Genomic DNA, 13,086 nt, shown 5'->3' on the forward strand with positions numbered 1-13,086 from the left:
TCATTTTAAAATAATCTGTCTCAAATACCAAGCTGTTTTGTACTATATGATAACAGTTGCCTTATTTGTAAGGTAGAATAGGTATGGCAAAAGCTAAAATTGTAATTTGGAGTAGCATGTAGGTATCTAAGTGCTTTTGAACAATATATTTTGTATTTATGCAGATGGTAGTTTAAGAAATGGCATGAAATGCTTCCTCCAAGGCTGTATTGAGAAAAGAACATGGATGTGAGACTATACTTGCATATCAGATACTTAAGACTAAAATGTCACTTTAGTATACGTTGAGCTTAGTGCTCTGCTGTGTATTAAGTATGTTAACACATTAATAGTTTGATTTTTTTTTTCCAGTTTGAAAGCATTCTAATGTGTCAGTCATTGTTTTTATCTAAAAGATTTTTAATGGATTTCAATTAGTGGTGTTCACCTAGCTCACTGAATAACATTACTTGAGAAGAAAGGAAAATTTAGGCAATTTTCTTTATCAACAAAATCATATTGAAATTACCATTAGAATGTTTCCCTGAAATGCGTACACATAAAACAGAAAAGAACCCCACATGTGAGAACGGCAGGTGCAACATACGCATCAGAGACTTGAAAACAAAGCAACCAAAACACACACACACCTGCCCAGCACTGAAGTCTGTTGCTACCCTGTACCTATAGCAGTCAGCTTTCTTTCAGGGTATTACTTCTTGCAGGTTTTTTGTTCCATTAATTAGCTTTCTTAGGGTAGTTTGTCTTTTGGATTTCTTTTTAAACTCTGAAATCCTGTATGATCAAGCAGCGCTTTATAGAGCGTTTCATAGAATATCTTGCTCTCTTTGTGCACCATGTGGCCTGTGCTGTGCAAAAATGGTGCTTTGTCTTCAGCAAACTTCAGATGCATTAACGGTGATGTTACATTAGGTTAAATAAGGGTTTTAGGAGGTGGCGCATTTCAGATGTTTCACTCTTTTGATTGTGGGCATGTTATCTGAGGTCTTGACACTAGCTTTTGTGTACCAACCAATATGTGTAGGAGAAGCTCAAGTGCAGGAGTACCAAGTTAACTTGTTGCTCCTTGTCATGGCAGAGCTGTAGGAGCCATGAGGATCACTGACTGACTAAATTGTAGTGCTATTGAACAAGGGGAAAGTAACCATTTACTCAGTGTGAGTCCTAAGCTGGAATGCTGCCTGCAGTTCTGGGTACTACCTTTTAAGAAATTAAAACACTCGTGGACAGTATTGATGTGAAAGGAACAAGATTTAGAGACTTGGATAGTTCCACCTCTGAATAATGCTGAAGGCATTTGTTGAGACTGGCAAAAAAAAGACACTGGAGACGCTGGAAGTCTTTGTGTGCCAAAAAAATAAGGCCACTGTAATAAAGGATAATTGGTTGCTCTAACTGAAGAACTGGTTTTTATTAAAGTTGAGAATGCATGCAGGGCAAAAGTAAAGGTTGTAATATTAATGAGAACAGACTGAAGGCTGTAGAGCATCCTATTTAAAAAGCTTTTATAAATAGATTAGATAGTTTTTAGTGGCATTCTAGGTGTGCCTGTTCTGTAGAGGATAAATCAATTTTTCAACCACTCTAGCTGTTACATATTGTGATTCTGTATTTACTGTTTGCTGATGACACAGGAATTTCTGCTTGTGACTAGTTTATCAGCAGGCTTTCCTTTGTGGGATGAGGTTGCCGAAACTTAAGTGTCTGTTGCCCTTTGAGATGGCATGAGATGTCCTAAACACCTGTGTGAGCCTGGCAAGTGTAACACAGGTCCTCTTAAGCCTGTAATGTCCTGGGTGTGGGTTGAGGCAAGGTGGTTAAGTAGTTTCTGAAACCATCTTTGGTGTTCTGTATTTAGGCAACTGAATTTCACCTTTTTAGGAACTTCAGAGGTTCAAGGTAGATCACAATATAATAAATACATGTATTTATGAAGGCTAATGAGTAGTTCTCTTGGAGATCTATTTTGAGAGTCTCATAATTAACACATGAATTATCTAAATCTGCCGTATGGATATGGCATTCTTGATACTGTTTCATGGCAACTGCAAATATTGTTTGCAATGCTCTATATGAGTATGGTAGAGCAAATATTTCATAATGAAGCAAATATCAATATCATTCAGTATAACTGTTTGTTAAAAGCTTTGCAATCTTGCAATTATTGTATTCTATGTAATTAAGCACATATAATAAGGATGTTTGGAATTTATTGCTACCTATTGAGGTGAAGTCCAGCTAGGGTTTTGACAGTAAGAGTTGTCTTCTGTACTGCATTTGGCCTGTGAAAAGATACTAAAAATGTATTATCCAGTTAAAGAGCAGATTTGTTTCTTTTGGCAGTATTGGATAGGCTACCTAAGATTAGAAAGTCAGATTTACTTTCTTGCTCTGGGATGTCATCTGTTCCTAACCTACTGAAGGCTAAGCCATTTAACTGCATATTGAACTGTAATTAGGATTTTTTTAATATTAGTTACAAACTGCATCTTTCAAAAATACTCATAACTATGTCCATATTTATCTTACAATAACCTACAGATAAATCTAACAAATTTCTCAACTCCTGTGTCAGTATTCCATGTTGCTGCTATCTAGTCCTATCCTACTTTTATGTCTTGTGGTCAGAAGTGTGTCAGTATGGTCAGAAAGTATCAGGAATGCTGGTAGCTAATGAACTTCTCAGTGGGGAAAAACCCCACATCTCGGGAGTTCATTTAAGTTTGTATAAAAGTTTTCTGTTCTTTTCTGATTGCACATATCATTACATACCGAATTTGAGCCATTGTCTGGGACATTGTGTAAGTGTCTTTAAGGATGCATAAATAGGAATAGTTCTTTTTTTCAACCAGATTGATTTGCTTAAAGAAAAACCTGGAGGTTTATAAGGTATGGACCAAAAGCCTTTTTTGTGTGGGCAGTATCTGTGGGGTATCTCTGAGTACCTTGCCAAGAGCAGCCTTTAATAAGGGATTGGAGCAGGCTTCATCTCTTGGCTTCTCTCCACTGTCCTGTTCCTGTGTGGCACATGCTGTAGAACAGCACATTTTACATATTAATGTTACAGACTGTATGGCTTGTAGTACAGAAGACCCAACCTTGCATTCTTTGGTCATCGAATGCCCATCCTTGTCAGAGTCCTGTGGGGCATCAGGTGATTCAGGCATTTCATGATGGCCCCCATCTCTTCTCTCTTTAGCTTAATTAGTGTTACAAGATGTGAGTCTTGCCTGGGTGGAAGTGTCTCTGTTCCAGTACCCATCCCAGCAGCTTCTTTTTGGAGCTGAATGTCGTGTTGACCTCAGACACTCAAAACATGAAGCATAACAGAGCAGTTGATTTTTAGAAATTAAAGGGTGCCCTGGTGGACTTCCCGTCGCTGAGGTGGACTTCACTTTCTGTTCTGGCTAATCAGGGTTATAGTAGCGCAGGAGAGAAGGGGAGCTAAACTGGTCGTTCACGGAGGTCGAGTATCCACAGATGTGCTCTATCAATGTTGCCAGTAGTTCTTCAATTACTGCTTTCTAAAATGGTGCAATGCTTTTATCAATTGAGCAGAAAATTGTCCTCTATTTGTGTTACCATCTCTGCTTCTCTGGGAGTCTGCTCTGGTATTCTCAGAGTCTGGGCTCTCTTTCTGAGGAAACCATTTTCTGTATTAGTGTTATAGTATTGCAGATGTCATCCATGTACTGACACAGCTGTGTGTAAAGCCACACAGTGAAGTGAATTGGGAAATTGATGTAGTGGAAGAATGTGGAGGGCTGTGAGCCTGACTCCAAGGTGATAGAAGAATAACCCACTTTTAGCTCTGTGGTCCCTGAAGTGTTACAGTGTGTGGCCAACAAAGACAGTCAGCAATACCCCTGCAATGGAAAGGGTGAGTGGTTATAGAAGTAGGTGAGAGATTAAACTAAAGCTGTTGTTTTTCAGAGTGGGCCAACTTCTCTCTGCTCCTAATGTAATGAATTTGAGGGCAGATGGATGTTCATGAGCCTTACCTTTTTGTGAATGTTGGACAAAGTCCTTTGAAGAGATTTTTTTTGCCTCAGCATTTTTCTGATGAAGCGTTTCAGAAGCGTTTCAGTTTGTTGCCTTCTGTTGGTTGGCAGACCTCATGAAGCCTTACTGCAACATTGCCACATTACTGTGTCACTGTCAGTAGTGTGGGCACTTGCCAAATGGTAGGTGAGTTTCACATTTTCAATAACACAAATACTTTTTTTGAGCTGTAGAGAGGTCAGGTGAAAGTTTTTCTGCAGTTCTGCCAAACAGTGTGATAACAGGAGCCCTAAGATAAGGTGTCCACGCTTGGAGAAGGGTGTGAGCGGGCAGAAGTGTTGGAAATTTCCCAAGATGTCAATATGCATCCAGTAAACACATGGAGGTGGGAGCTGTGTTTCAAAAATTGAAGGGTTTGTAAAACATGCTGTTCACATGTGCTCTCAAAGGACACTTAGTGCAGCCTCTGCACCCCCGAGTTTCTTTGATGATTTTTCTCTTTGTGGCCCTCTCAAGGGAGGGTGTGCGGGGGAGTGTCCTAGAGCTGGGAGGCACTGAGGCCATCAGCTGCCAACATGCCTGAGATAACACACACAAGGAGCTTAGTAAACAAGGAGCCTTCCTTTCTGCAGCACTGCAGTTAAAATAGTGGTTCTGTAAGCAGTTTAACCTAAGTAAATATTGCTCTATTTTTGATTACGGAGGTGCCATTTGTTACTTTTACGTAAGATGAAATGCTACTTTTAGTTAGTTTTGAACTTTGGAAGTAGATACATTTTCTAGTAGAGAAATCTTTCAGTGTGAACTTTTACCTGTTTCTGGTGGTACTCAGCTGCCAGCTAATGCTGCTTCAAAAAAACCCAGCCATTTAAAAAAACCCCAAACCATTGCATCTGTTGCATTTAAAAGGGTTTTTACTCTATTCATTACTTTCTTGGTTTTCATCTTTCAGATAATACTATCCATAAGAGACATTAAAAAAAAAAATTCCCTTTGTCTTCATACTGACTTTCTTATGCTTGTTTTCTTGCACTATAATGATAGATCAAAACAGAATAATATATACAGGTTATTAGGAAGTTTATTAATGAATGTCACAACACAAGTTATTTTTGTCTTTGCAGAATTTTTTAGCCTTCATTTATTTAACACCTGTGGTAATGCCTGAAATGTTCTTGTATATTAACAGAAAGCACTGGAGCTCACTTAACTAAAGTAACTTCATATTAATAATTTCTCATTTGTAAAACCAACTACATCATTTATTCTTCATCGTTTTGAAAAAAACAGAATTGTGGGGGAAAAAAGTAATTGGCAAATAAAATTTTCAGAGCTGTTCTGGAGTATTCCCAGTAAATCCCATAAGCAGTTTAAAAATTCCTTAATATGGTCTCCCACAGTTTGAGTAGAATAAAAGCTTTGTGTCTTTCAGGGGTGTAGTGGGTAGAGGGACTGTAAGGAATGAGTGTTAAGATTAAGGAGATGTGTTCTGATTTCTGCCCTGCTACTCCAAATGTGTCTATATGCTTCTTGTGTTTGCTTCTTGTGTTTACTCCTTTAAAAGCATCTGCTTGATGGAAACATGTGAGTGAATTCAGTTATCTTTTAAGATGGAACAGGAAGTTTGCCATATCAGTGCAATAATGAAGAATTACTTTATTATATATTTAGTTATATGCTGATTAAGCTTCAGCTATGATTTTGCTGGTCTGCAGCAGATAAACCTAAGCCCTTTGCCCTTTGGCATGCTCTGTGCATTTAAGCACTTCGGTAGTGGGATATCAGTGAACAATTTGCCCTCTTGGCATCAGGTATATACTGTGGATAGTGGAGGTATTTAAAAACAAATAGCAGAGCAACTATCAGGAGACAGTGTTGTCAGTTCTGTTTCAGACATGACTGTAAGTGCTGCTTCCAGCTCTGCTCTTCACTAGGGTCTTGTTGCTCAGAAACAGAGAAGCAGTACAAGTACAGCCAGGCACCAGTCTCTAACATCACCTCTCAGTGGCAACAGATCACACAGAGTCAAGACTGAATAAACATAAAAAGTCGATAAACCTTTTAAGCATTAAATGTTCTAAGCTGCCCAGTCAGCAAGACTGGTAAGAGAGCAGTCATTCTGTACTGTGATAGTATTTAGAATGGGGAATTAGGCAGTTAAAACTTCCCCTTTCCTATGCAACAGAGGAGTGTTGAAAGACTGCTGAGCTGTTTTTTAACACACAGGCAAAAACTGATAGCTAGACTTAAGATCATGAAAAAAGTAGTAAAAAGGAACCCTACATTCCTTTGCAGCTGGCAGTGTAGAGTAGGAGAAATTATTTTAGAAGTATGTCACTTGTTAAGAATGGTATAAAAAAATTGTCTTGACTAAGTGGTGCTGAAAAGGAAGAAAGCATCAGATTTAAAAGGCTGGTCTTTTTTACTTTACGTGGTCTTTGTTCTTTCCCCTGCTCATTTGCAGGGGCATTGGAGTAGATGACCTTTCAATAATTTCTGTGATTCTTTCCTTAGCTGGTGTATATTCTGCTTCTGATAGAAATAATGAATGCATTTATAATCAGTATTTATTATAGATCCACCAAGTATGTTCTGCTGCTGATGTTTTTTGAGAAAGGATCCGTAGAGTTGCAGATACAGGCATAGCTGAACAGCTCTTCCAGCTGTGCTTTCTTTGGAAAGCTGCATTTCACCATTTGTACTTTATAAAACAACATTACATAAACATTGTGGTGTTAACATTAATTTAATATTGGAGAATGTAGCAGAGTTGAGTAGTACTGATTTTTCCATGTTTCAGCTTTAGAAAGCTACTAATAATTGATATTTCAAGTATGTATGAGTTACCATGTGGGGGGAAAAAAGGATGAGGACATTGAAGATCATAGGTGTTGAGCTGCCTTGGCAGGAGAAACAGAAATCCTCCAAGCTGTTTCAAAGGAAATGCTTGCTAAAAGCAATGGGAGTGTTAGTGTTATCCCAAAATTTGCCGAGCTCCGGAGGAGAGCTCCGTTGTATTTGCTCTGCCATCCAGTGGTGTGAGAGGAAACTGAACAGGAGTCACACAATTACTTGTCCTGAGATTCTAACTTAGCCCGAGAGGCGCCAGGTGAAGGAAATGCATTCGAAGTTAACTGCGTGGGTTTAGGTGTTGGGAAGAAAACATGAATTTTTCTAAAGACATTATAAAGGGCGGTCAGGTTGTTTTTCCTGAGTTTCCTTTCCAATCTCCCAGCTACTGTAAGAAGTTGCAGGGGATGAGAGTTACCATACTGCATGTGATTACAGTGAAAGAGAATCTTTTGCTATCCATCAATGGTGAAGAGAAATTGATTTAATTTCAAGGAACGTTTTGGGGAGGAATAACTTAATTTGGGGCTCTAAATGCTTCACAGGTCTTGTGAGTGAGAGGTTGCTCAAATACTTCTCTTTAAATAGGCTTATTGAAGTACTATATTTTTGTGTTTTCCCTCTGATACTTTGTTATTGACTGGGAGGGGTAGTAAACAGATAATATGGTTATGCTGTTGTTAATTTTACTTCTAACAATCTGTTTCTAATTTTGTTTCCTGTAGCTTTTTAGATGTTTTAATTAAAGTCAGGAACAGACACAATGACGTGGTTCCAACCATGGCGCAAGGGGTGATTGAATACAAGGAAAAATATGGGTTTGACCCATTTGTTAGCAGTAACATCCAGTATTTTCTAGATAGATTCTACACCAACCGCATCTCTTTCCGTATGCTTATTAACCAACACAGTAAGTAATTGCTTTTCTCTTCTTTGAAAACTCATTCGTTACTGCTTGTAAACCTGAAGCTTTGTTTTGTTTTGGTTTTTTTTCCTTACTCATGACTATTCTGTGCTACTTATGGTAAAAGATATACTGGCAACTGGTTAATTTGGTACTTTGCAGTGATCAGAAATGAATCGGAAACACCAGTGTGCTTTCTTTTAGAATTGTTAGTCTTTGTTAGTGTGGCTGTCGCTTTTTAGTCTTGTTGGCTGAGATAGCTTATGAAGTGATACATGAAGTATTTTTAGATAGTAGTAGAGTAGCTGTATCTTTCTGCTCACAGAGCTTTCAACATAGTTTGTAGAGCTCATATTTATTTCGCAGTGAAATGCAAAGATGCCATAAATTTTGAATAGGTTATGTACTATACATATTGTTTTTTCCAGCAAGTTGTCTAGACTGTCTTGCCTTCTAAAGAGATTGAGTATTTCTAACTGAAGTTTTAAATTATATCTCATCTTCCCTTACTTCCTATTTCCTATTTATGGATAAATGCTGGAATTAGTCATCCTTTGTCATTAGGTTCTGTTTCATTTGTTGTTACTAATAAACTCACTTTTTTATATTCATATTACAGAGTGAAGGGAGTTACTTGCACAGCTCCTATTAACCAGTATGTGCAACCATGCAGAAAGTGATCTATGTAAAGTTAAGGACAGTCTTCTGATCTGTTTTAGTGTGTCTTGTGCCTTTTAGCTCTAGAGCTTCATTCTCTGCTAAGTATTCTGCTTTTCTGAGCTCTTAGAAATTGTTGTACGCTACAGAAAATGCGGACGCTGGAGTACTGTAGTATGAGGTGTTTTACTACAAGTTGTGTGTCTTTCCAGTAACCTTTTCCGTGACTAACAAATGCCTTGCTGTGTGTGCACAGATAACTTGAATGTGGCAAAGCATACCAAATGAGATAAATGTACAGTTTTTTCCTTACTTTTACCTGGGCAGACAAATGACAGACATAAAACCAAGTTTAAAGGCTCTCATAGAAGAGTTCTAGCAATAGAGTACAAACATTGTCCTAATAGAATTCTTGGGCTGAGTGCTAGCATAATTTGCACTAATTCTAAAATATTAAACTTGATTCATTGAACTGAACTACCTTTTCCTATGGATCTTCTTCTTTAACTGACTGGAGCTTAAAACTGCTTGTAGGTGCTTAAAGTTTAGTTAACCTTGTCTAATGTCAGTGTGTTAGCAGTGTTAGTGGTATGTCTGTGATGGCAAATATTAATCTTGAAGCACTGAAGAAAAAGATAATTGGAAAGCAGAATGCAAAACCAAGTTTTTACGTAGTTTGCATTTCTGTTCCTACATTCCTGGCAGACTGTTTCTTACAGCACCATTCTGCAAGGACACAGTACCCAGTGTATGAGCTTGCTGTGCACAGGGTAGGAAAAGCTTTCAGATCTGGACTTTTGCTCACCTCATGCTGCACCTGCTTCATGTCAGAGCTCACTAACTTGCTAAAATAGCAGAAAATCACTCCTGAAATAAAGTATAAAACCTTTCTACTTCTTTGAGAGTCTTCTTTAAACTCTTGGTGAAGGGTCTGGTGAGTTCCAGACCCTTGTGCAGAGAGGGAGTGGGGATCATACTGCTGAGATCCAGGGAGAAAGTCGAGTGAGTGAGTGAGACCTCTGTGCCCGCTGTGAAATTGCAGCTTAGGTGAGTGTAAAAGGCTTTTAATGATGCCTTACAGTTCTGCAGTCCTTTTTACTGTAATGTTTTCATTGTTGTGAGTGCTTCTGTTCTGGCATAATGGCATTTTACATTTAAATTTTATCTAATTTTTGATAATCTGCTTTGAAATGTAGGTTTTCACCTTAACCCTCCTACATCACAAATTCTGTTTTAACTAGTCTTAACTGTAAAAACTAGAAAAAAGGGGGGAAGATGAGCAGTTAGACAAGTAGTCTTCCTAAATGAGGATTCTAACAATTTGCTAGAGTATCTTTTTACAAAATGATGCAGTATACAGGAAGCCTCTGATACCGTCAAATTGAAACTTTCTGGGCTGCCTCAAGGGTAATAAATAATTTACTACCATTTCTTTTTTATTTTAGCACTTCTGTTTGGTGGAGATATTAATCCCGCTCATCCCAAACATATTGGAAGTATTGATCCTAATTGTGATGTGGCAGAGGTGGTTAAAGGTAAGATGAAGTTAATATTTTTGTTGACTGAAATCCCCCCAACTTAAAATATGCAGAAATACGTTATTGAGATACAAGAGACTGAAGGTGATTTAAATCCATTTCTCTTTTCTTATTTTAATAAATGAAAGCTCTGCAGTTGCTCACGATAAAGCCCTGGGCTTATTGAGGCTTTCTAATGTCTTCATTATTGAGAAGAGAGAAACTTTTGGTCTGTTAACAGAACTAAGAAAACAATTTGATTTTTAATAGCTTTAATCTGTACTTTTAAATATCAGATGAAGTATCTAAATGTTTTGTTAAACTTTAGATGGTTTTTTCCTGAAATACTTAGAAGCGGGTTCTCATGTACTGCTTTTGTATCTCATGCTGGTACTACAGAAAACTGAGAGTAAGTGAAATTGCCATTTGGTTTAGTTTGCTTTAGCTAGGCCTTTCTGTAAATGTCCTCGTGTGTACATATATCCCGGTGAAACTCCTCCTTCCTCTGTCATCTGATCATACCACAGCCTGTTCTGTCTCCTGCAGAAGACATGGATGTGATGGTTGCACCTGACTGATCTGGCGCAGTCACACTGAAGTCCTGTTTGCTCTGAGTTGTGAATGTTCACATGCTTTCAGAATGTTAACAAGCAGGCATGAGGCAATGCTGGCTGCTTCAAGAATTTCTCCGTGGGAGGTTCACACTCTGGGTGTATCTATTAGCAAATGCAGGTCTTGCTGTAGGAGAGAATTCCAGGCTCTATCCTTTGCTGCTGTTAGTGCAGCTGCAAAGGGGGGAAGAATGATTTTCTCCCCTTTACTTTCTCTCACCCTTTGGTGAAGGGAGAGGGAAACCTTTCTTATCTCAAAGTCTGACCTGCATGATAGCTTGCTTTGTAATGCTTTTTACAGCTCTCTTACAGCTTTTTTCTAGCTCTTCTTGGCTCCTAAGGTGGCCTTTTTCAGCAGCTTTTTTTTTGTTTTGATTGACTGTACTCCACTTTGGTGTCAGCATTGTATATGTTACAGCCATGTTGTTTATTTAGCTTTTCCTACCAATAGCAATATTTGAATCAATTTTGATCATCAGATTCATACTTGCTGCCTTGGACAGGGGAGTGCATAGTGTCGGAAGGTGCTAAGTCCGGTTTTCAAGCAAGTAGCTAAAATAGGTCTTAAACAGCACTGAACAAACAAGGGTGTAGCCAACAGTGTTGCCTTTCAAAGAAATGAAATGTCCTTAAAGACAGGGGTTGTATAGTCCTGTCAAGGTGATTGAGGCCTTTCCTTGTAGAATTGGTGGAGGGGTTAATTTATGTTCTGTATGCTGTGCTAGCTCCCAAATGTTCTGGTTCACAGGCAGCATTCTGGGCTGTTTATCAGTTAAAATGTCGATGTGGTATTGTATGTGGCAGCTACAAGCTCTGTATGCCCTTCAAACATTGAAGAAATTATTTAGACAGCCACTTTTTGTTTCAAGCAGCTACACCAGGTGTTGTGTCTGTGCTGTGTGAAGTGGCTGTCTCTGTCTCACTTAAGACTTTTGAGCTGACGGCAAATTCAGGTTTGTTCCTGGAGCCAGGATTTTAGATTACCAATAGATCCCTCACTCTTGTTGCTACTTTATCTCCATCCACACCATGAAGCACACTTTGAACTTCACAGTCTCTTTCTCAGTCTTAGCACTCTGCCAAAGAGTTGAGTTTTAGAGGAAGATGAAATGTTAGACTGCACTCAGACTGACCTAGATTTGCTAAGAAACCAGTAAGAAATCTTTCAAATATAGAATCCCAGAATGGGTCAGGTTGGAAAGGAGCACAGTGGATCATGTGGTCCAGCCTCCCTGCTCATCCCAGATCACATGGCGCAGGATTGTGTCCAGATGGTTCTTGAACATCTCCAGTAAGGGAGACTCCACACCCTCTCTGGGCAATCTGTGCCAGTGCTTGGTCATTGCACAGGGAAGTTCTTCCCCATGTTCAGGTGGATCTTCCTGTGCATCAGTTTCTGCCTCTGGTCCTATTGCTCAGCATCACAGAAAAGAACCTCCAAAAGGCTCCATCCTCTTGGCACCTCCTCCACAGATACTTTTAGGCATTGATGAGGTCCCCTCTCAGTTGTCTCTCCTCAGGGCTGAACAGGCTCAAATCCCTCAGTCTCTCCTGGTAAGAGAGATGCTGCAGGCCTTAATCCATATTTGTTGCTCTCCACTGGACCCCACTCCAGGATCTCCATGTCTCTCTTGTCCTGAGGAGCCCAGAACTGGACACAGCACTCCAAGCACACCTCACTGAGGCTGAGTAGCAGGGCAGGATCCCCTCCCTGACGTGCTGGCAGTGCTGTTCCTAATGCACCCCAGGATTCATTGGTGTTCCTGGCCCCCAGGGCACTGCTGGCTCATGGACAGCTCGCTGTCCACCAGGAGCCCCAGGTCCCTCTCCTCAGAGCTGCTTTCCAGCAGGTCGGCCCCCAGCCTGTGCTGGTGCCTGGGGCTGTTCTTGCCCAGGTGCAGGACCCTGCATTTGCCCTGGCTGAGTTTCAGAGCGTTCCTCTGCCCATCTCTCCAGCCTGTCAAGGCCCTTCTGAAGGGCTGCACAGCTCTTGGGGGTATTGGCCACTCCTCCCAGCTTTGTGCCATCAGTGAACTCGCTGAGGAGGCCTCTGCCCCTTCCTCCAAGTCATTGATGAAGATGTTAAACAATACTGGGCCCAGTATTGAACCTTGAGGGACACCACTAGTGACAAAGGTTAACTTAAACTTTCTACTGGTATTTTAACAATATGTAAAGCCTGATTTGGGCTATGGGGAGGTATTTTCAGGGGGAGTAATTTTTGGTTCAATAGGAAGGAATGAAGAATCTTAACGATTCCAGCTTTTCCCCCAAAAGATCTTGAAAATTAAGTATTGTAAACAGTATTGTGTTTGGAAAACTTGAATTTATGGCTGCAATATCATCCTTTTTTATTTGAGGTGGAAAGAGCAAGTATTAAATTGTAATAAGGGAATGAAAAATAACTAGATTTTTATGGTCAGCCTAAGATTATATCCTTCTGGTTTTCAAGCCCTGAACAAGGATGAAAAATAGCTTCCCTCCAGTACTGTGCTTTTCTTTTTAGAGCTTTAGATGGAGTTTTCCCTTTCCTGGCAACTGGGCT

General features: G+C 39.6%; 1 protein-coding gene across 4 annotated transcripts in view; it reads left to right on the plus strand.

Moving 5' to 3' along the window:
- PDK3 (pyruvate dehydrogenase kinase 3) overlaps positions 1 to 13,086 on the plus strand; it is a 55,228-nt gene that overhangs the window by 25,899 nt on the left and 16,243 nt on the right. For all 4 annotated transcript variants that reach the window (XR_014226297.1, XM_082278608.1, XM_082278606.1 and 1 more), the window contains exons 4-5: positions 7,578 to 7,762; positions 9,859 to 9,948. Coding sequence is in view for 3 of the 4 variants with exons in the window: in XM_082278608.1 (XP_082134734.1) it covers positions 7,578 to 7,762; positions 9,859 to 9,948 (275 nt within the window). In the remaining variant the exon portion in view is untranslated. The remainder of the gene's footprint in view (positions 1 to 7,577; positions 7,763 to 9,858; positions 9,949 to 13,086) is intronic.

The sequence above is a fragment of the Coloeus monedula genome, assembly GCF_965178545.1.
Source record: "Coloeus monedula genome assembly, chromosome: 3".
NCBI classification, from domain to species: domain Eukaryota; kingdom Metazoa; phylum Chordata; class Aves; order Passeriformes; family Corvidae; genus Coloeus; species Coloeus monedula.